At 42.2% G+C, this 25,111-nt stretch overlaps 1 protein-coding gene across 6 annotated transcripts in view; it reads left to right on the top strand.

Annotated features, from left to right (window-relative positions):
* The window catches only part of LOC117774476 (roundabout homolog 1-like), a 94,831-nt gene that overhangs the window by 44,229 nt on the left and 25,491 nt on the right, over positions 1-25,111 (top strand). Inside the window, exon 1 of one of the 6 annotated variants that reach the window (XM_034606938.1) lies at positions 22,592-22,619. The exons of 4 other annotated variants lie outside the window; for them this stretch is intronic. In XM_034606938.1, the coding sequence (XP_034462829.1) occupies positions 22,595-22,619 (25 nt within the window). In that variant the 5' untranslated portion in view covers positions 22,592-22,594. Of the gene's footprint in view, positions 1-22,591; positions 22,620-24,235; positions 24,255-25,111 lie in introns of those variants that run through there. One more of the 6 variants, XM_034606939.1, reaches the window with a different exon arrangement.

Raw genomic sequence — 25,111 nt, forward strand, 5'->3', positions numbered from 1 at the left:
TGTATATATTCTGTACCTCCCTGTTTCCACTCACCAGTTGTCAAGATTGTCTTAATGTGCATTGCCAAACCCTACAAACCTTAGTTTTTAATCAATGCTCGATTCCTGTTCCTTGTTTTGAAAATTCCATTTTTACGCTTTTTACCTGCCGCCATTCACTCTCTTGCGCTTTTGAGTTTCTCAGAAAGTGACATCTTCGCGTGACAGATTTACAGACTGATTATAAGGATGTGCGAAGTATACATTCCTATATGTGTCCCAGCGGCATCCAAGCAGAGCGGGCTAATTATACTTTCACCAAATTCTTTTGAAGTAAGACAAGCGAGGCAGGATTCATCGCTGACAATTGGATTGATCAGGGACTTGGATTTGCTGCAAATCCAATCTAATTCTGTGGACCTTTAAAAGCCACAAACTTAAGACTTGCATGTTTTTCAATGTTTCCCATGCAAGCTTTAAATAAACTGCCTCTAAATCATGATGCATGGACCACTTAAATCCCCACTGAGACACTCATGAAAATTCCTGCGCAACATTACCTGCTGTCTGTTTTACCGCCTGCTGAATTTTTTGGGTGAAAGCCCTTTTCACATCTCCCATGAGAAATGTCTTGCTAAAGGTCTTGCACCCAAATGTCGACAGGCAGTAAAACATACCCACCCACACATCACAGACAGACTCACGCAGATATATTTTCTTTTTCGGTCCACTCCGTACTTCGAGTGTGAGATGCTTCCTGAGATGAATGGTTGTTTAATTGACAGCCGGCTCGCTAACTGGTTCCCCTCCCTGACAGATAAGGACGTTTCTTTTTACAGTAATAGCCATCAGACACCTGCACATCTTGTCAGTTTTGCCTTGAAGTTTGTTGACAGCGTGCGCAGACACAGCGAGTGTGATGTCGGAGCACTGTCAGTCTGATGTCTTATATACTCGCAGTCACCTATTCTCTAGCACTCATGCAAAGTGCCATTTAAAAATAGACTGTATGGCAAAGCCATGTGGTGTTTTTGTTGGCATGCGTTCCTTTCAGCATGTGCACCTCTAAAAAAACATTGTCAGGAAAGCACTTCAGGGACCGACTGAGACATTATATCTGATTTAATTACAGCTTTTCATATATTATATTCATGCATTTATTTACTTGTAGCTTTGCGAGCTTATTTATTTTTTGCTTTTTTGTTTATCTCAATTGCACGGTGTCCATTTGAGCTATCATTTTAATAAGCTTATGTGCAATGAATACACTTTACATTCCGAAGAACTGATATGAAATGTACTTTTCACAGACAAAAGAATTGTAAATGTTTGGATCAGGGCACTTGTGCCTCATCTCGTCTTTGTATATTTTCTCTCTCTGGGTTTTGTGTGTTTGAGTAGACCTTGGTCCTGGGTCTGCCTCTCTCCAGCCTCTCGATCTGCTGCTCCACTGTTGGCATTGATTATCTCAGACCTGAGGTATCATGTGTGCGTGTGTGTGTGTGTGTGTGTGTGCACTCACACATGTGTATGTGTTCTACCGGCTGCACACTGAGAAAGTATATGTCTCTAGAGGTCCCTAATAGAATGGATACTGTTGCCCGCCTCGCATTGCCATGGGGGATGGAGGGAGAGTTGGGTATGTGGGGAGGGATGGAGTGGAAGAAATAGGGGAGAGGGCAAAGGATGAGAGTATCCGCTTCTTACCCGCAGATATGAATGAAATCCTATCTGTTTGATTAGCCCTTTGACTCCACTGATAACAAATGCTTCTAGTTTAAGCTAATTGAATTATGTCTCCTCCGGCGATATCAGGCAGAACGCTGTGACGTGTTGAATGTGGAATGTTTGGAACCACTAAATTAAAGGGTCACTTGACCCAAGTGAAATAAGATGTTCCTCACTTACTGTGGTATCTATCCATGCAGACAGCTGTGGTTTTATATGCTCATGTTTTGAGATTATCCATCTCCCAGAATTTTGCCTCTACCCCATTACAATGGAGGAGAATGGAATTCTGTATGTTTACTATAATAGTGCTCTCATTGTTTCTCATTTAGGCATTATTAGGATGAACCATTTTTCCCTTTCTGATACCAATACCTGGACCTTGCAGATCGGCAGATACCAATCCTATACCAGTGTTTGTTGGTTATCATTCTTATTTTGTTGAATTCACCGTGTTGTTTGAATGCGGTTTCCAAAGTTTGCTGCTGCTGTTCGTTCCACTTTCCCTTTGCCTCGGTGAAACTCTCTTTTGTGTGATGTTTTTTTTAAATGCTTTATTTGAGTTTGCCTGTGTTGTTATTGGCAACACAAGTTCCACCCCTCGAAACATAAGTTATACACTGTTTTACTTGTGGGATTAAGAGTGAAATATCGCAGAATTGCTGATATTTCATCTCGCTCTGGCAAATGCTGCTCGGAAGTCACCTCGTCTTTGCCCATGTGAAACAGGACTTGCCAGTGGCAGTACAGCGCGGGTGCTGCTTTGGAGCTGAGAAGAAGTGATTTCTAGGAGAAGGAAATTGCTGTTATATCTGGGTGAATCTAATATACTTTAATGACGTGATATTGGAATGGTAATTCGTTTTGCGCCCTCACCAATGCCTGATACATTTTCAGTGTTATCACAGGCATTTCAGACGCTGGTATTGGTATCAGAACATCTCTAGGGATTTTTATTTTACTAGAAAGTAGGTCCAATAAAAAACATTCAAGGCAAAGTTGATGGATTATCCGGAGTAAAGGGACCTCTCACACCCTTGGTGTCTTTGTCAATGAACACCACAAACACAGTTCCAATCCCCTCCATTGGATAGGGGTGGCAGAAGAAATCTTGGAGAACCTGGGCAAATAAAACCAAAACTATGACTACACACCATCACTAGAATTAGAACATGGGTCTGCAATTTGAGTCAATTTGCCCAAAGTGCTAAAACAGGTGAGGGTGGTCGTTGGAAGACTTTACAGTTTAATCCTCCTGGATATGCAGGAGCAGACATACAACCCCACTGCGTCCTCCCAGAGTGCGTGTGTTTGTGGAGCAACAGCACAGCAAGATGACTCTACAGTACCAAATTGCTTCTGGGGAGGAGAAGTGAACGAAGCTTCACACTCCCATGAACACGCAGCAGGGGGATGCGCTGTACATTGTTTACAGTGTACACAGTCTGCCATGTTTAATAGCCCCCCCGCCCTCACTCCCGTTTGCTTTCCGATCAGAAAGACAAGCTCACAAACACCGGGACTTCCAACAGCCCCATGTTAGTCAGTACGCTTCAATGGATGCTAATCACACGGGCTACCTTCAGCAGAGACACCTACTGGGTCTAATCAGGGGTTTCAGTCCCAGTAAACCTAACTGTTCCTTTCCGTCTTAAATAACCGTAAAGACTACCGAGAAGGTTTTGTACGAAAGGCCTCCCACTTTTTTACTTTTTATTCAAACCCCAGAGCAGCTACATTTTTATATCAAGCAGAGCGGAAATAAACTGTGTATCCAACAACAGACCAATTAGTTTGGACACATGCTGCCATATGTGATGGTTATTTAAATAAAACAAAATTTGAAGTCAACCATGTTTAGAAAGAAATACTTTGTATATACAATAGAACTCAGAAGTCTTTAGTGTAGGATGTGGAGATGGTAACACCACAGACAAGTGGAAATGACAGTCAACACTGACCTTGACTAGACCTCAATTTCATCCTCTAAATGCACTTTTTCTCCATGGAGCCGATAGAGACATGAAAGAAACTCATTCTCCACAGTCTGTGAAGGACGACTTTTCATTTTGAGCACACAATGTCAAGGAGTGTCCTCCCAGAAAAAAGGTTATTCCTATCCCTAACTGCCCTCGTTCTCATCTCTTCCTATGTGGATCCAGACAGTCTACTAAGAGGGAGACAGCTGGACGGATTACAGCGAGCTAATTATAAGCTATCTATCCATAATTGCTGCGGATTACGCTATTATTCATGCGGAGCTTAGCCAGACAAAATGCCTTAAACACCATCACATTACGTAGCACATATTGCTGCTTGTTATTCACTATTTATACAGCTGAAACTGAATGCCACATTTAGCCTTGGAAAGAGTAGAGACTAACCAAACCCTATTACCCAATTACAGCTCCCTTCCTTTTTTTAGTCGGTAACACATCATTGATGACTCCATTAGCTTTGTGCACTGAGGGTATTGTTGGACAGAAATGAGGAAACGGCATGTTCCATTCAGGTAACAGATCAATCAGTGAAACTAATTCGAGGAGGAGGGCGAGATTTGACTTCTTGGCTGGCCTTAGGATGATGGACAGACAAGTTAGTGGAGGAAATCCTTTGAGCAAAAAGCAGAGCTTCAACTGCCTCATCAAATTCTTGTGTTTTTTCCTCCACCCACTCACCTTCTTTATATATGTAATACTAATTGAATTGATTATGTGACTGTAAGGAAATTGTAAAATGTCATCTTGGAAATCTGCTTCCTCCTTTTCATTAATTCTCCCCAGTCAGGCGTTGAGAAATTGTCTACGATGAAGTAGATCAATCGTCGACAGCACGAGACAAGTTGCAAAGAGCAGCTGAGGGCAGGTGTCAAAACGCAGCCACATGTTCATGTAGCCCAACTGATTTTATTTCACAGCCAGATGTGATGTTCGGCTCTTGATCCCTTGAGCCCATGAGCCCTGTACTGTAATTCCCTCATGGGAGTGTTTAATCTAGCAGCATGCTCAGCATTGAGTTACATATCAAAGAATATTATCCATCTCCAGTCCTAATATGGACTGATCAAACAAGATAACAACATCTGCCACCTATTCTCACGACCAAAAACTCTCAATAGATGTATGTTGTAGACTGTTTATAAAGATGGACAATGCATCTCCACCTTCTCCCTTTCAAGGACAGGGCCAAGTGCCACTGGTCTTATCTGATATCTGATTAGCCCCTAAAGTGTCAGTAGTCTAACTGTACCACTAATAAATTAGACCGTGTGTTTTTGAAGAATACAATGAAAATGCACATATGTGCTTGAACATGGATCAGTTTTCAAAATCTCTTCAATGTGTCTTTGCTCAAAGCTTTAGAGCTAACAGTAAACAAGGAATGACTTAAATGTGAACCTTGCTGAATCAGGAATTGTACAAAGATCTTGGACATATAAAATTGGCCTCTCTCTGTAAATTCTGGCCCTTTATGGCCCCTGATTTAAGTAATTCCGAGACCTGCCACTGCTCCCACTATTGAGTAATGAAGCCAAAATATATCTGATATGCTTCCATCTTACAACAATGGCGTCTTTTGGAGTCATAGTGTGCGCGGTAGGGATCAGGTAATAGAGCAGTGGTGGCGAAGTCCAGCTGTAACATGCACTCGACAGATCACAGTCTCAGCTGGCAATGACGTCTCACCCCATTTTATTGCATCAAATATTAAGACCAAACTTACTGTGAAAATGGGCCCCTGATCAGTGTCATACCTTAAATCACAAAAAAAACCTTTGTGAACAATGTATTTGACATGTATTTTGACTTATTAGTTTGCTCCGTGTCCCATCCAAAAACATGGAGGAGGCGGATTTTATGACTTATACTGTAGCCAACCACCAGGGGGTAATCAAAACGCTCTGGCTTAACTTTTTGGGAGGCGTCATGTCGGCCATTTTTATATACAGTCTGTGATGTCTGCCAGGGTCATGTATCTTGTAATGTGTGTGTCCACATTCTTTAATATTCATAAGGTCCATTAGACGTAATTGAGCGTCAAAGTGAATATTCTATGAGCACGGTTCGAGCGGTTGAACGTCCTTCAGTCCATCTCCCTCTCTCTCTGTTGCCAGATTAACAGAATGCTATTTCTCAACCTCGCTGGTTTTTAAAAAAAATAATCTGTTTAACAATATGTTCACTTTGCCTCCTCCCACCTCCCTGCCCATCAGAGCAGCTGTCTCCGTGCATGTGGTGCAGCAAGCCAACCTGAACGTTTTCTTTGCACTGCTGCTAAAACCAATTAAATTTACGGCAAAGAAATCACCTGATTATAAAAGCTGCTCGGTCCCCCCCCCAACCCCTTCTTTCCCTCTGGGCTGCGCAGTACACTTGGGCGTGCATCTGTGTATGCGCGCCACCGAAGGCAACGTTGAGCGCCGATCAGGTGGGAACGTGACATACTTTTGGCTCGTGCGTGTGCCTGTCTGTTTGCTTACCCATATGGGCGCAGCACTAATTAAATCCAGCGGCTCAGCCATTCACACCACTGGCTGCTTGGCAGTGAGCAAAAAAAATCTGTTGGTGTTCTGTCAGGTAATATGACAGACGCAGCAGGGAGAGTTTATGTGCTTGCGTGTTAATGTCTGTGAGAGACAAGGGGCTGTGATCAAGGCTGTAAAGTGAGTTTTTTGTGTGCAAGATTGAGAGGGGAGGGACCCGGCCTGCAGAGAAAGAAATATTAATTCTAGGATAATATTAGTCGATGGGGAAAGTCAAATTGGCTCCCGATGATGTAGACATCTGTGTGGGAGGTTAATAGCAGAGGAGACGTCATGTCAATCGAGGCCTCCTCACCCAGCCGACCCCGCTGGGGTCAGACTGGCGGGCCGCTCCAGAAGTGGGTGTCTCTCTCTCAGCAATTTCCAGGCCTTATCAAGCCAAAACGATATAGACGTGGGCCTCCCCTCGTCCCTGAACCCATCATTCCCCATTGCTTTCTTCCAGTCCCTCCCAGCGGAATCTTATTATTGGGTTCTGAATAAATAAGGTGACTCCTGCATCCTTTCCATTCTGCTTTCCAGAAATGTTATTTTGCACTTTTTGTATTTGCATGAGTGTGACCCCTTGTCTGCAGTGGTTTTTCGGATTGTCTCCTTGATGTGCGTATGCCAGTAATTTCACAGCAAATGTGTCGAGGTTCCTTACCCATTGTGTGTGACTGTATGCTTGATTGGTCCTGGTGCTAGTGGGGGGTGCTAATGTGTCGGTTTGCTGGTGTTGTGTTAACAGGATAAAGATTTATAGGGGGGGGCAGGCCAGCGTGTGTTCTGTGTTCCACACAACAGATAGGTAAGCAAATGGAAATTGGATCCATTTGTCACTGCCCAGTTTTGCATGGAATGCCACGTATACCTGTGGCGCGCCGAGGCCCCAGCAGAGAAGTGACAGTTTGTCCCCCGTCAGTCTCTTATCGGCTCCTCTGTCACACTTGTCTTTGTGAGCCTGCTCCAGCCCCCTGCAAACACAACTACTGGCTCAATCCTCCGCCAGAGGAGAGAACAAGGCAAAGAGCTTTACCTCTGTTTGATTTCCTGCTCACACCTTTTTGGGATAAAATACTTATCACATAGTGAGTGGGTCTTGCTTTAATTAAAATCGACATGAGGCTCGTGAGGACGACTGCATCCTGAAAAAGCAAAATCAGACAGTGGAATCAAATTAGTTTTTAAACAGATAATTAAGGTCATATTGTAATTTAAGAATTTGTGGTCTTTTATAAGTGCACACTACTCAACATTATGATTTCTCTTCTTTCTAATAAACCTCAGTCAGGTTACACAATAAAGCGCATATTTTATGAAATTACATGTAGCCATTAAAAAAGAATTAGGAAGACAATCCACTCATCTAAGGGGGTTTCATTATTGAAAAATAAGTAGCCCTTTGTGATATTATGGACAAATTAACCAGGTTAAGACAATCTGAATGAGACACTGCCTTGTAAACTGCATTTTGTGATTAGCTTAACGTGAATAAGGTCATACTAGGAATAAGCTATAATCATATTAAGATATGTGGAGTATTCCGACCGTATTATGTAGACATATATTATTTAATTATGTAAATATATATCGTAATCACATTATAGCGTTTCACAGCAGTTACAAACTGCATGAAGACACATGCCCTGGGTTTGAGTACAAACAAGTAGTGGGACGTAATGTATATTTGAGTAATAATCAGACTATGCTCTGTAATATGTAAACAGAAATATGACTGGAATATTCTGTCAGCAACTCAAATACAAATCATAATCGAAATTAGGTCAACAGTCAAATTAGTATCAACTGTGAATGTAGTCACTGACACAGTTTTGAAAAATCATAGGACTCATTAAAAGTAGTACGCAGCTCCAGGACATCCTGATATGGTTAGCACTCTCTTTCCCCACATTCCCTGTCAGTTTAATTATACAATGTCCCCCGAAATACTTAATAAATATATAACTAAATAAAAAAAGAAAGTGAAACTCCAGAGACGTGGGTTTGAGTCCCACTTGTGGTGAGGTTTAGGCAACAAAAGCACTTTGGTTTAGGTTTAGCGAAAGAACTGCGGTTTCAGTTTAATGGTAAAATAAACATGTGCTCCACGTTCATGTTGAATATTCCAAGCTTCAACCCAGACTGTTATCATTCCCTAACTTCCCCTAACCAAGTGCTCGGAGTTATCTAAACTTACAGAAACCATAAGGCTCTGGCATATTGTATTTTAAGAACAAATATTGAAGGGAATCAAAAGAAAGATGCTATCGGTGAACATTTTCCAAATATATTCACTAATCACAGTGAGGAACTTGCCAGATGCTAATTAGCAGCGTTTAACCATGTTATGATAATATGGTCCGGCAATACATTTCAAGTCAAGCTTATTTGTTGCTGCATACAAATGTAATCTCTAAGAGACAGGACTGTTTATTAAGCACATTTCCCCTATAATTTCCTCAGGGATACAAGTTGTGGCACAAAAAATAAAATGGGGGGAAAAAATCTCCTCATGCACAGTAAGTGCTGCGTTTACCAGAAGCAACACTGGTTTCTTTGGAACACGGAGGACGTGGCTAATTATCATGTATAGTGATAGCTTCCATGGCTGCACAGACAAAGAAAACTCCATCTTCAGCAAGATAAAACCTAATAAAATGTAAAAATATTGCACTCATATGACAGAATGTGCACCTGTATAGTGTCATGTACAGAATTTAAAAAAATGTGAGGTACAGAGTAAGCAGAATCTCTTTTCAGTCATTTGACCAAATTGTTTAGCCAGCAGTTTTTCTATTCATTTTTCTCTCTAATTTTTTTTTTTCATAAATAGAAGAGAAAGACGTCGAGGCAGAGACAGACTCGAAGCCACAGTGCAGTTGTGTGGTTTACTCTGGTATTCTGCTGACATGGGATCCATTAGCTGGGTTTGAGGGATGGGGGTGGAGGTGGAGTGTGCTCAACAGGACTGGGAGAGAAGAAAAAAAAAAAAAGAGGGAAGCGTGGGCCTTAAAAGTCAGTGAGGCAGAGCTATTGCGTCGCTGCAAGACTTTACAGCATTTTTGAGGCGGGAGAGAAGAAAAAGAGATGGGGAGGAGCAAAGCCTCGTGAGATGGTGAGATACTGAAGCTTGGAGGAAACAAAGGAGATACGAGTAAGCACAGATTGAAGTCGGAAGACGGGAAAACACAAGGGAGAATGAAAAGTGATGAGGGTGTGCAGCACCGTGCATGCAGGAGGAGAAGACAGAGGGATGAAGAGCAGACTTGGTGGGGGGATGATTCTGCTTACTCTGGAGTGGTGGAGTACCAAAGCAGCGTGGTGGAACCTTTATGAGAACATCACAGTAGAGCTGTCTGTTCAGTGTCAATAAAGCTGCTTTCAGAACCCTGGACATTTTTCTTCCTGTATGTGTGAATGCAAATGTCCAAGTCAGTTGCTCTGGACATTTCCTGGAACCTTTCCCTGCCAGCACACTAGTAACATGCGTGTAAGCGAGTAAATGGGCGCGTCGATCACGTTTCTAAGACGGACGCAAAACTAAAAACTAGAATGGCACTCAGTCGGGTGCATATCTCCGCTAATACCCAACAGTACCGTTGGGAAGGCACATTTAAATTCACTAGATCCAGATTTTTATGTGGACCTGCACCAAATTGCACACACTCATAAATATCAGACACCTTAACATGCCAGATTTTTTTCATCAAGATCCAGGGACTATTCTCTAAAAACTCGCAATGTTAAAAAGAGAGTGAAAAAGCAATTCTGAATCCGCCCCCTGATGTGGATCTGCAACAATCTTTTATGGGTTCTTTCTTGACCCATACTGCATCTCTCCCTTAGGTTTTGTAGGAATCTGTTGAGCAGTTTTTGCTGACTAACAGATAAACAAACAAACACAGACGAGACATAACCCCCTTGGCGGATGTAAAAACTATAATAATACAACTATCTCATGATGAAAACGAGTTGCCATACACGTAGGAGACACGTTGAAAAGCCAAATCTCTTTCACATGTCTAAAAACAGCTTAAGACACATTCAAGTGTGCACACGCCTTAAACCAAAAATTGTCAGTGATGCACACTATTGGCCTCACTTCGCTCTGCTAACTCGCCCCCATCCAGTCAGGTGAGTCATATAATGTTGCAGGCGGGCCGAGCCGGGACAGGTGTATGCGTTTTTAGCAGGTCTTACTCATGGAACACCTCACGCTGATGATAAGGCGTCTGTGCACACACACTTAGTGATCTTTCCTGTGGTGCCCAAATGATACCCTCCGTCTCTGTCATCACCGGAGCCTCGCACGCCAAAACCGAAGGGAGTGTCATTGTCAAAGGGGATTGGAAATGCCTGGAGGCTGGCGTCGTCCGACAACACATCACTCAGTCGTATTTGCGTGGAATCAAACATTGACGGATGAATGTTTTGTAGCCACAGGGCTGCAGCGGTGTTTGTGAGAGGGATTTAGAGGATGACACAGGAGGGGATGGAGAATGAGGATGACACAGCCACTGTTTAATTAGGTTTATTTTTCAATAGGCTCCGTGTTATTACCGATGCATCTCAGGGATGTGCGTCGACCACTTTTGCTCACTTTTCGAGCAACGTGTTCACATGCAAATGCCCACTCTTTCCCAATTGTGCCCCTGACCACAACATCAAACGGAATGAGGTATCAGAGACAAGACGGGGGCCGATCCATCCAGTATCAATTTTTTTCTCTCTCTCATATAATCGTGTTTTTCTCTCTTCCTTTGCATATCAATTTTTAGCCCTCTGCAATTCCCTCCCCCCCCCCATACATATCCATGGACTCTCCTCGTCAGAAAGACAAATTACCCAGTGGGCTCCTCTTTTAGCTGTGCTTCTGTACAATAATCAATTGGAGGACGAGAGAAAAGAGAAGGCTGGAGAAACGTGAAATTATTCATCAGGGTTCCTCAGTAGCGCGGGCTGTGGAGGTGTGGGGGATGGTGTAGGGGGCTACCTCGTCCTCAGTGAGATAATTAGGTAGAAGACCGAAAAGCAGACATAAGGGTAAGACTGCAGGCCAACGGTGAGAGGGAGGGAGAGAAAAAAAAAGAGACAGAGATGGAGAGTGGTAGGTGCAGAGTTAGGGGGGGGGGGGGGGGGGGGGGGGGGGGAGATCATAGCTTGCCTGTGCGAGCAGTTTGTTGTTGCATTTGGAAATCTTGAGATGGTGTTTAGGTTGTCGTCCCAGCAACAGACAGATACACAGGAGAGGATGGAGCGTAGACAGCTGGGGCTGGTGACGAGTGAAGGGGAAGTGCAGAAAGGAGGAGAAGGAGGAGGAGGAGGAGGAGGAAGAAGAAGAAGAGCTTTGAGGGGAAGTTAGCTTCAGTTAAACTACTCGGAAGAAAAAGAGGGATAGTGCAACTGGAGGAAAAATGAGCCAAGCTCTCTCTTGTGGCGGCTGTTTATTCAGAGACCTCTTGTTTCCTACCAATTAAAGTGGCTGGAGACTGCTTCAGCAAAATCCTCCTGGTCCCCCTCCTCCTCTGCTCAATCTGTCTTCACTCCCTTCTTCTTCTGCAATGTTTGCTCCATGTGCAATTTGGATCATTTAAACATCTCACAATGGATAGTTGCACGTGTATTTTTTACCTCCTATCTTCATCCATGTAATATTTTCACATACACAGTTGATAGTTACATTATTAAATAAAGCTTGTACTATATCAATCTTTAATGTGTTTATCTTGCGATAATTAAGTGTATTACTTAAAACAGCGGGCATTTACTCTGCTCTTATCTACACCCTCCCCTCTGCTGCGATGACCCAATTTCCCCAGAGGGATCATTAAAGTTTCATCTTTCACCCCTCGTTCATTTCTCTCCCCGCTCACTCCTCCCCGGTGCAGCTCGGTCCAAACCAAACAAGCTTGTCGCTCTATGCCATTTCTCTTCCCATTCCCACTCTAAATCACCCGTCTTTTAGCCTCTCCATGACTTGAAGGGATTATAAGTGCCAAGGACTACTGTTTCCAGGCTGCTTTGTAACTCCAAATAGTGCAAATGTTGCCTTTGTGGAATAATTGATCTGTTATTGATGTATTCCGAAGAAAAACCTTGAAGATAATGATGATAAGCAGCTGCATATACTGAATGTTTGCACAAAGCGAAGATTTTCTCTTTTGGTGTTCACTTAGAGAATAATACATGAAGCAGAATGAAACCTGGCCATTCCGTACTACCTGCACCGAGGAACCATAATGGGCTGCTGTACCTGCGTGCACGTATTATAATCAGCATCAAACACCTGATGTGCTGCACTAAACGGCTCAAAATCATCCATCATTCAATGTAGTTTACCTTCATGCTTCATCGCCCCACATAACCATCAGTTGTGAGGAAATACTGTACATTATATGGCGTCAAACGCAGCCTCTGTACGTGCCTCGGAGTCATGTGATTCCACCATCTGTGCCTGCGCTGTCAGCATCTTTCCCTGCCACGATAATGTAATTTCCCCCCCCCCCCCCCCAGTTGAATATAAAAGAATTGTTGTGTTGCGGTCTCAGTGCCGGATGCATGGCTGTCAGTCAGAATACTATACAGTTCTCTGGAATACGATGCCGCAGTCTCAAATGTTCATGTGCAAACAGACCATGATTCTGTCTGGTATCCTTGTCTGATTTATGTCGTCCCCCTTTTTTTTTGTCAGTCATACTGGAGAGTGTTAACATACCTGCTCATAGCCTCCTTCTCTCCTGGGCCCTGAGTTGTCTCTCAGATTGATGACACGGGAAGGACTAGGGCACCTCAGGGTACATTAGGATGCGGAACATACCGGGAACTGTGAGTGTGTGTGGGTGTGATTTCCGTGCACGTGTGTGTAACTTTGCCTATTTTGGCACATGCCTCGCCGTAAAGCAAAAATAAGAAAGAAAAAAAACCCTACATTGCAGTGACTGTTGACTCGTCTCGTTCATTGTTGCATCTGCTGTAGCTCTTTGTTTCTTTGTGTCTGTATCTCTTCTCCTACCCGCGCTTGGATTTCTTTGTCTTTCTCACTTTGTTGCAATACATGGCCCTCCCCGCCGCCAACTCTTCTTCATCCTCCTCCTCCTCCTCCTCCACTCCATCGCCTCTCTGTTTGACCTGGGAGCACTCATCCTGTGGAGCATCTCTCTTGGGTTTTCCTTTTTTATCATTATTTCTATCTCTCCCTGCTTTGTCTTCTTACACAAACAAAAGGCCAGGTAGGAATTAAGGTAGATGCTCGTTTAAACAAAGAGAAGCCCACTAAGCGTCGCATGCCCCGTCTGAAATGTGTAATTGCACGTGCCCTTAAGTTGGACCCTCTTTGCTCTTTGTGTACAGTTTAGGGAAGGTTTTTATTTACAACTCAGCCCTAGCCCAGGGAGATTTTTCCAAACAGGGTTGCTATGGTCATGCAGCTCAAACAAAGGTTTCTACGGACAAGCATACTGGAAAGCCTACTGGAATAGTTTTGTCTCAAGGTCTGACTGCTGTCTGCTCTCCACTTCTTTTGTTTTGAAACACAAAGCCAGCGAAGTCTTTCTTACTAATCTCTCTCCTTCACCGGGATTCATTGGCCTTATTAGTGGGAAAAATCTAGACATGTGTTTTTGTCTGTGCAAGAAAAAAACCCAAGATAATTGACACTCTAGTCACACATACACTCACACACAGTTATATACAGGCTGCCTTCAGCTAACCATATTTTATCTACTCGTTAATGTTCCCAATTACTCTGTCAAACACAGCCAACGTTTTTGCAGCGTGGCACGCTTATTGAAATGGTAATGCAACCATCTCAAAGTGAAACTCTTTTTCATTCACTGGCTTCTAAGTGGATTTATTCATGACAATTTACAGGATTACACTAATGAGAGGGTTAAAGGGTGTTGTGTGTGTGTGTGTGTGTGTGTGTGGCTTGTCTCTGCTTTCATGCGAGGAACTCTTGCCCTGGAGAGAAAGGCCCTCATCTCTACTGCCTCCAGCACTCTCCATTATTTAGAAGAAGAGGGTTTGATTTGGTTCTGTACTGTTTCTCAATCTCTCTCTCTTCACTTCCTGCGATCCAAAGGATTCAGGTGTCGGCTGTGGCTGTCACAATTAACTGTGCAAACAGCTTCTTTTTTTTTTTTTTGTGAGGTTTTATCTGATTTGAGTAACAAACCAGTTTATATCTCGATTGTCTCCACTGAGTCAGTAAATTGGTGCACACCTGAAACAGGCCCTCAGTGTAATAAAGCAGGGATGGTGCACCATGGGACCAGACCGTATACACCTCCTTGCAGGAGGTCAGGTCCCAGTGGGGAGCTGTTGTTAGCACAGATCACAGTATGTGGGTCAGTGTATCGCCTGTGCTCTACCACGGTTTCACCCGCTGCTGCTGTCATCACATCGTCACGCAGCTCTCTGTGTCACCTTACCTGAAGCTAATTAGTGTCACCCGCCCAGCATCATCGTTTTTTTAACTTCTCCGCCTCCTGATATGATTCACACCCGAAGGAATTTTGTTTGGAATAATTAAAGGGCAGCTCCTGTGTATGTATGTCATTATATCACAATCACTCTTTATAATGTAGCTCATGGTAGGAGCTTTAAGAGGCTATTTATCGTTTTTTTTCTGTTGTTAAAGAGCTAATGCTAACATGGACAGCTTAAGGAAACTTTTCAAAATCAAACGTCTTTCCTTTACTAATTTAGCCTCTATTTCTATCACCTTGTCTCTGACTATCACCACTCCCATCGAGAAACATGCCCATTCAGCTGCAGAGAAAGCTGATTTACGTAATGCACCTTAAAATTAAAAGAGTTACAGCTTACACTGTTTACCTGAAGGGGTTTTATGAGTTCACAACGACGGGTTAAATGGTCTCTGAAGTGCAGAGTACTTACAAAATAAGTGGTGGCAAGAGCAGACACCACCCACACACATAAACATTTTATTTGGACTTCAAACAGATTCGGTCATACGATGTTTGCATCATCAGAGCATTGAACTAGTCCAGTACTTGCAAATATAAGACTGTGTACAAAACACAAAGGATAGCAGCTTGTAAACTGTGTTTAGCTAACACAGTTCAGAAACCCTTCCACATTGTGCCCTGAGGAAGGAGACACTCTAGATTAAATGGACCAAGCTTCTATCTTGAGTCTGTTTTATTTGCTATTCATTTATTTTTGCTTAACAGAAGCTTTACTTGAAATAGTAGAGCTTTAGTGAAACTTATTGGTAAATGTACTTGAAGTGATGAGCATGTTGAATGGTTTTAATGAGAGTGTGTTCTCAGTTGATATTTGGGGAAAAAATATAACACAAATAATATCTAGAACTGGTATTATTATTATTTTTCTTTATTTTTGGTATTGCAAAGTTATTTCATTTAAAGATCCTCAAATTACATTTAACATGTAGCCGGCCATTGTTGCATGTATGTGAGGTTATCAAGTAAAGTTGAGCTACAGTTACCAGTTTATTACCTAGTAATAGCTACAACTGGGTTATATAAATACAGTACTTGCAGAAACACCCACACACACTTTACTTACCAGTGAGGCTGCACCTGAACCCAAGGGGCAGAAAATACATATGATGTTATGGTAGCTCGTAAAATATATACTGTGTGTTAATGATTATGCACATAAACATATTGGGCTGATTAAAATAATTAAATATTAATACTAAATCAAATATTAAAGTGATAATATTACTATTAAAGTCATCTTCGGTTATGTTCAATTGGGAAAAAATTAAATAGTACAAGATGGTGAATATCCCTTGTTTGAAGGTCCTCTGAACTATATTGATAGTAAATCACCAGGATCACTAGCAGATACTAGCAACTCATCATCATTGGCATTCATTTGGTTTCATACTTTCTCAAAATTTTAGAGTAGTGGACCCTATGATCATACAATGTGATCACCTGAGAAAGGCCCCGCCGAGGTTGATGGGGCACTGTGTTGTGTCCCATAGCCAATCATATTTGGTTATTAAGGTTTTTTGAGATTATGATTTGTAGTTTCCATTTTCTATAAATTCAAATCAGTATCAAGAAATTAATCTAATTTTCTTTGTACTTGTCTCTTTTCAAGCCACAAGTGCCATCTAATCAGACCCCCATAGATAAGCTGATCAGTGTTGTGACACCGGGCTGTACAGAAGTTGCCAGGCAACAACACGGTTAATTAAACATCACACACCGCACTTTCAATAGCATCACACCAATATGGGCTTTTCGCTATTTGTCTGGCTTAGAAATCACAGTTTGTGAGTGATGTTGTGCATTATTTGGTCTTAATGACAAATCTTCCAGGGCAGAGCGGTCTTGCCCTGATGTTGCCTGACCCCGGACAACATAAGCAAAAGTTATACGTGGGAATGTTTTCAATAAAAACACTATGTATCCCATAAAAAGTGTGCTTGTGTGTGTGTGTGCTTGCGTCAGTGCATGTGTATGTGTGTGCGCTTATAACAACTCGTACAGCCTGTATTTCCTCTACCTCTCACAAATGTCTTGAATTGATAAAGTCCTCTGCAGCTCATAAAAACGTCCACAGCTCTGGTTCTTAAATCATAAAAGCAAGGTTGGAAGTAATGTGTGTATAGTGTTTCTCATTAATGATTTCACATTTGACAGTGGTTTTGTTTTACACTGCACCGGCATGTTGCGGAATAGAGAAGGTATTACACACTCCTTCTCATTGCCTGCTCTCTGAACCTGTACCACCAGTGTTAAATCAAGTTAGTGCCTCGATCCTGAGAGCTGATCCAGTGCCATTTTTTCTTTTTTACATTTTGTTGCTGCTCAGACTGCGGAGCAAATAAATTCAGCTGTTAAAAATGCAATTTTCTCTGCTTTGTTTTGACTTATCATCATCGGGGAAATTGGGGAAATCAACACCTCAGCAACCAACAACAGGAACCGAGAGTCAATCTTTTGCACTTTAGCGTGACTGACAATTTTTCTAACCCTATCAGAGCCGTTCAGCCTCTGTTTCACCCAGCTCCTCTACCGCGTCGCTAATTCTCCTAATCTGCTTCATGTCCGTCTGTCTTTTCCTATCTGCCCTCTCCTTATTCTCAGCCATGCTTTTCCTCTTTCTCGTCCTCCTGTCTTCCGTCTTACGGAGGGATGGGATGAGTGGAGGAGATTAAAACGGAGGTTACACAATCCTTTTAGCTGGTTTTAATGTTTGCCCCTCACGAGTGATATGTTCAGCACGTACATCAACAGGATTAGGGTGTCAGAACATCCAAGAGCTGATGAACCGGTGCCTCCATCCTTGCACGCACGCTCACACACCATCATGGTAGAAATAACGCCCCTGTCAGAATGCACTACCCTTTTAAAAAGGTTGTTTATGTTTACTGCACATCATTTCTGATGTCAATTTGTTTTTAATAGAACAAAAAAGGACTATAGGAGCAGTATAAAAGACTCAATAAAGAGGCCAATATCGCAGCAAAAAAACATGGCTGTGGGTCGAAACCAAACCTTAATGGGGCCCCCACTGCTACAGCACTGCCAATACTGCTGTCAATATCTGAATATTCACAAACCTACTGTAAATCCACTATTCTATAACTATGGTATTTGTGCCGTCGGACAGACTAACATTGTTGATTTGCTGCTGAAGTTAGCTTATAGCCCTGTACGGAGGAAGGTGAACCATGTGAGATAGCTCTGGCCTTTGGGTGGACGCAGATCGATGAATTTAGTTTCCACCCACTATTAATCAAAACGTGATTGGTTCATTCACCTGCCACTTTCTGTACAAACACACACTCCTTCAGGCAATCCTGCTGTAACCGACAAGTAAGCCAACTGACCTTTAATGCACCTTTAAGGCACTTAGACAACAACAAAAAAGACAAATCTGATTGCATAACTCTACTGCCATGGTTTTAGGACAGGATTAAATGTCAGCACATTGGAGAGACTAAATATAACATTTAATGAAGGCCTAAAGGATTCCCCACTGGTAGCAAAAGTGACTGGGATAAACTGAAATGTGGTGTCACCTCTGCCAAGGAGCTGATGTTTTCATCGCTGTCTGTTTGTTGGTTGGTTTGTATGTTTGTTATGCAAGATTACGTTAAAAACTGCAGGACAGATAATGAAACTTGGTGGAAAGATGCGGTATGGGTCAGGGAAGAAACTACAATATTTAGGTTGTAACAGGATTAGGGGGCGGTTCCAGGATTTTCTTTTATCACTTTCTTTAACATTGCGAGACAGGGGACTGTTGGGCCTTGGTTGAGGTATGCACTCTACTAAGTGTCATTATAGTTCAAATTTAAGATGATAGGATGCCAGGAAGAAGAGGGGGATGTCTGCCTGCACATTAACGAGTCCTTACACTGTACAAATACTTTACATATAGCTTCTTAAATAGTAAGACAGATATATGCTGATTATTACATACTACAGTATTTGTTCTGTAAGTATGTGTTGTTGAGTTACCTCTGATAGGCTGAGAATAAAAAATATGATAATTACAAACTAAATGTCTGATAAAAGTCCAGCAGGTCAACATAGGGCTAACATTGTTAGCATGTCTTCCAAGACATGTATGAAGCTGGAGCCATGACCCAACACGGATATCTGCAGGGGACGGTCTTGTTGATTCTGAGAAAAGAGAGCAAACACGTTTAAAAGTAAAAATTTAGCCCAACAAATAATGGAACCGAGAGCTTTATCCCATTAAGTCGACTACTACGCTGAGTTAATTGGCTCGACAAACATAAGAGATCTGTATGGTCCTGCATACTAAAAAAAATCTGTTTACTCTGGGACTTTTTTTTTTTAGTAATGATTTATTTGCAGAAAATGAAAGTCAAATAGGGGAGCTTGGGGAAGACTAACAGGGTATTTTTGTTTCCTTTATAAGCACCGTGTGTGTGTGTGTTGTCTTGTTGGTGCTAGTGCAATCTGAAAATCTCATGTGGCATAGTTATGATACCATCATGCATGTATCCTAATGTGTATGTGTGGGACCTGCATTTTGTATTGGATTTGCTTGGTTGCAGTTCATATTATGTTATTGGCTTTGGTATGTGCTTGTAAAGAGGCACAGAACCCATGGACCTCCTGTGTTAGGGTATTTGTGTGTCTTTCTTCGATCTATCGGACCAAGTACTACACACAAGCTGCACATATTGGTTTTTCTGTGGAGCAGCTGTTAATCCTGCAGCTTTCTGTCTCTCCAGACTACAGCTCTGTAAGAGAAGAGCACGGCGAGGAGAAGAAGAGGGGGAGGAGTGAGGAAGAGGGAGGGAGACGGGTAGATGCAGAGAGGTAGGGGGTAACGGAGAGGTCAGGAAAATAGATTGTGAGAAAGTCAAGGATTTCATATCTGCTGGGGATGTATGATATAGCTGCATTTTCACGGTCAGCTTTGGGTATTTATTACATTCATGTATTTTCAGGTTGGTGCTCTGGGATTTTTTTGTCAAAAAAAGTCTGGCTTGTATTTGAGCTGAAATTCATGTTTTTAAGCACTGGGAAACATCAAGACTTCTGCAAGGCGTAATAGATGCCAGTAGTTACTTTTACGACTTACCCTTGGAATAATTTGTTTTAGTGTGGTCTCGGCCCGAAGTACGTCGGTACAGAGAAGGAGCCATAATTCCTGCTTCTGCCTCTCCTTTTCATTCTAGTGTTTACATATCACAGTCTGGTGAAATACCTACAATATGTTAGGAATAAAAGTATGAGCACGGCACTCTTCCATTTTTAGCCTTTACTTTTCATTTAATTTGTGTTTTTCGTCAGCATTTCATTAAATATACATTTTTGTCCCTCCACTCACTTTTGAACCATCTAGAGGAGGCCAGTGAGTAGTAAGATGACACTTCAATGAGTGGTTAAATCATTCAAATATTGTAATTGATGTATGAGGTTTCAATGTACTGAGACTAATATGGTTTATATGCTTTCTACTAACAAAAGTGGAAGATGTATTGTCTGGTCAGAATGTGCTGAAACAAAAACAGATGCCAAACATTATTTTATTTGGTTTATAAAGGCAAAGCGAAAACCAGGACTCCGTTGTTTTGGCTTTTAATCATAGTCCTTTCAAGCGTATATGATAAGATGTGATTGGCATTTTTGCTATCCCTAAAGTATTGACAGCACCATGGGGTTGCCGGGCAACCAGCTGAGGTTCCACAAAGTCAAGAATAGTCCAGAACGTAATCCATCCTTAAAACCACGACCTTGCACCGATTAAACTAGAATGGCAGTCAGCAGAGCACATACCTCTGCCAAGGCCCAACAGTCCCTTAAATTCAGATTGATTTTTTTTTCATCAAGGTCAATGAATAATTCCTTGGGAAAACTGGGAAACTGTCGAAAAACACCATATCTCACAAAGAAATTCCTCGATTCTTGATCCGGATCCACACCAAAATTAATTGGGTTCTTTCCTGACCCTAACCGCATCCTACCATCAAGTTTTGTGGAAATGTGTTCAGTTATTTTTTGTCTAATCTCGTTTACAAACCAACAACTATACAGACACAGCGACCAACAAACAGACATTGGTGAATTTATAACCTCTTGGAGGTAATAACTAAATATTGTGTTATTCATTGAACTGAGGTTAGATAAATGGATTTTCTTTACTTGTGGACATAGTCTCTACGTTTCAAGTCTTTATGCTACTGCGAGCTGAGCTCCGGTACATCTGGAGCTTCAGATGTACCATGTGCAGACATGAAAAAAGAATCCCATCTAAGACACAAGCCTATTTCTCAAAGTCCTAAACTATTCATTTACAGTTAATATCAAGATAAACCAAAATAAAACGAATTCTGATCAATTATAATAGCCTATATTTTGGCAATAGAGTACTACCGGAGTCTAATGAAACAACAGGTTGAAGTGTACCTCCATTTAATTTCCTCATAAAATAAATCTATATTTAATCGCACATTTGACAGCTAATGACATTCATCAAGCTCAAACGCTGCTGACTATAAATATGTGATCCCATTGTTGATATCTAATCTAATCAACAGTGAGTTACATGTCATGTCATGAAGGTTCTGATAAATTCTAGCATTTATGAAAATAGAAAACAATTCAAACAATGATGTGGAATTTCAAACGTCCACTCTATTCTTACCATCTGTCAATGGACTCTAAACAGGCTTTTGGAATTATAACCCCATTATAATGTGAGTTAAAGCAGAAGGACTTGGAGTACAGTCTGCTTTTGGCAAATCTAAGCTACAACTGATATTAAACTAATACAAATCAGTGCCTTACTGTATTCATGTTTACTTTGGGTCATGCAAACGATTCTTGCACCAAAATAGCTCTACAGCTGGAGCTGCACTACGTAAAAAGCACCCAGGGAGGGTACGTTTAGACTGCGGTGACAAAAGCGGCCTCTGCTTGGGATGATGTGGTGTGATAAGGCTACTGTGCGTGCCCCACTCCACTCGAACTATCTGTGGGGTTAGACAGTCTTCCTTTTTGGTCCGGTTGGACTCTGCAGAGAGGATTATTGGAGCTCGGCTACAGTAGGCCTTTCAAGCTCTGCGCTCAGGCTCCACAGGACTAACAACAAGTCAGACACTGTCAGATCCAGGTTAGGGAGGCCAAGGGCTGATGCTTTGAAGTGGGCTTTGAGATTCTCATCTGGAGGGATCAGATGGAGGGAGGGGGGGGGCGAAAAAAGACAGCGAAAGGTGCAAAGCTCCGGCTAAACAGGCAAGCTGGGTTGGCTTCAGGAGCCGCAGAGGTGGTTTTTTTTACTGTTATGAATGGCTTCGACTCTATGGAATCCTGGGAAATTCACGCATCCAAACTACCGAAATAAACAAGTACGGTTTGGGAATAACAACATGATGGCGTGCGAAGCCTTAAAATGCAGATGCAAGAGTGTCGGGGGGGGGGGGGGGGGGGGGGGGGGAGAAGAGGAACTCAGAAAGAATTAGCTGAAGTTTTTGAAGTCGAGAGGGAGATGCAGGAGAAATATTAATGACCTTGCAATCAAAGCCTTCGGAGAAAAAAAATATCTCTTTTTTAAGAAAGTGACTGAAATTTGTGGTGATTGTCCTCTGCATTATTCTTCAAACCTAAAATCAGGGAAGTCATATCAGGGATGTCCACATGTTCCTAATCACCATGAAAATGTATGCGTCCACCTTTTTCTCCCTTCTTTTTCATTCCCTCTCTCTATGGAGACTGGTTTTTACAAAGGCCATTAACTTAAGGGATTTAGGGCCAGACACAGATCAATCCTAGGAAGTAGATTGTCAGGATGTGTTTACAGATAAGCAGAAATTATATGAATTGCGCAGGAGATGGCCGCTAATGCAAAAAAAAGCAGGAGGAACTGGAAAGGATGAAACTATCTTCGCATACTTTAGGTTTTTCAGAAGCGCTGTATTTCCTTTTGTGTTCGCTTCTATGGTTTCTACTAGGGCATGCATAATTTCCTATTACACTGTAACAAGCCGATACATTTTCCCATCTCAGGATATAAAACAGTCAGTTTTACAAACACATGTTCCGGATTATTTGTGTGCTTACCCAGCATATTCGTATAACATGCGAAAAAACCAGCCCGACTTGGCCTCGTTCAAACACATAAACATGCGCGCTTATGAAAAAATTCTTCGCTAACCTTCATACGCTTCCTCTGGTTTTTAACCCTTATGTCTTCCCGCTTTAATTCTTAGACTAACTAAGGCTATTAACAAAAATAAATCTTTCGCAAAGAGGGGCATGAGGAAATAGGCCAGGCATTCAAATGGAGACATTTGGACCTCACAAGATAGTAATAACAGATGTGTAATCTGAATGCTCTTGGTATTGTAAGATAGTATCAGCCAATCAATCAACACACACGCACACACAGTACAGGCAGTCGAGATGGTCTCACTTTCTTCCTGTCTGATGTAACCCCAACCATGTTTTTGTGTCCCTCGAGGAATGCCTTTTATCATGTGACATGGTGGTGTTGGCGGCGGCGGGGAGGTGGTGGTGGGGTTGGGCGGGGGGGGGGGGCGTCAGACAGCTGTTTCCCATCAGCGCTCACTCAACTGCAGTCAGCCAGTCGCAGCCCTGCTCAGGAGGATCAGGGGGGGCAGAGCGAGCGTAGCGGAGCTCAAAGATTTGCGGGGGCCAAAATACCTCCAATTAGAAGGTCATCCCAATTTGTTTCCCCCACATCCACTGCGGTCATCAGGCATCTCGGGCTCCGCATTCTCGCCGTGCATCCTCGGGCTCGGCGTTATGTACAATGCCGCGTCCAGAGGTGAATGGGTTGCTGCCATCTGGGAGCGATTATGACTTTTCCTCATTGTTTCCTGTCTTTTCACCCCAACACAGCTCAGCTCGACTGAGTTCTGCCGTTCCGCTGTAGCTCTGTGTTGCCTCAGCTCCCTCAGCTTGCTCAGGTTGTAAGCCCCCATTGTAATGTAAGACTGGGAACACTTAACAGCAGCCACTCATGCACAGGGCGTCTACATTAGCACATGTTCACCTCATCAGCAGCAGGATTCTGCGCAGTTATAGGGAACAAAAAGGTTGTTTTCATTTATGATATATATAAATATCTATGTCTTACTTTACAATGTCAGCTATGTCCATCCTCTGCAGATTATTATACATTTTAATTAATTCAATTATTTATTTAATTACAAATCAATATTTGTATTGTCATTCTAAACGTGCTCCTCCTCATGCCATTTAGAAGTTGAGACTGTACAGTAAAAACCTTTATATGCAGTCTATACTGTAGAGACAGGACTACCAGTGAGTACTGGGAATCACTCTTCAGCTTCTGGCTGCAAACTCTTTTTTTTTTCTGTCCGCATGCTACTCATCGTGGAAAGATGACAAATTACTGCAGTAGCTTTATGCTACCTGCTTGGGGAGCCATCTGGACCTCACCTTTCTGCAGTGCTCTGTCGCAGTGTATCTTCTGGCCTGAACATCAACCATCAGGACAAGCAGCCTCCTCTGCAGCCAGTCTCTGCAGAACTTGTCTTAGCAAGGAAGTACGATGCTGGGAGATTTCATTTTGTCAGTCACAGTATTATAGTTGTATGATTAAATTAAGCTAGTAGGTATTAAGGTAGACTGATAGATGCAGATTTATTGAATATTATTAATTCCTGAAAATGAGGGTAGTGTTTGTGCACTGCTCTTAATTGAGTGATGGACAAAGTTAAAAAACAACCCTTCATTATGACATTTAAGCCAAACCAGCCAAAGACAAAGCTGGACAATGTGTTTCCACTTCCTCTTGTTGTAGAAAAATTAAGTTAAAATATCACAGTGCCGCTTCTGCTGGTGATGTAATTTGGAACCAGTCTGGGCAGTAGCCATAGTGGAGTGAACCAGTGGATTTGAGGTCCTGCCAATACACAAGCTCAACCAATGCCCCAAATAATACTTGAACAAACATCAGCATGAGTAATAACTAACTAAATTAAAACCATCTTTGAGAAATGTTTTTTTTACGTGTTCTTTGACTTTTTAGTTTGGTCCATATTCCGTTTGCTTACATGGAGGAGGCTGGGTTTATGACCTATACTGCAGGCAGCAACCAGGGGGCGATCAAGATGATTTGGCTTCCCTTTTGATGTCATTTTTTTCCCATCTTTAAATACATTCAATGAGGCGAAATCTTACGGTTGTATGTTGAGCATCAAGTCCACAACATCCTGTTGGTTTAAGTCATGATAACATTGTTTCTATGAACAGAGTTTGAACGTGAATATGCAGAAAACACCTAAAAGGTATTGCTGTTTATGTTGTTTGAGTTGTGTGACTTTTGTGGTAAAAGAATCTAGTCGGACTGTAAACAGTGTACGCCGAACAGAGGACAGTCTTCGCCTGGATAACCACTGTG

The sequence above is a fragment of the Hippoglossus hippoglossus genome, chromosome 14, assembly GCF_009819705.1.
Source record: "Hippoglossus hippoglossus isolate fHipHip1 chromosome 14, fHipHip1.pri, whole genome shotgun sequence".
In the NCBI taxonomy this organism is placed as follows: Eukaryota; Metazoa; Chordata; class Actinopteri; order Pleuronectiformes; family Pleuronectidae; genus Hippoglossus; species Hippoglossus hippoglossus.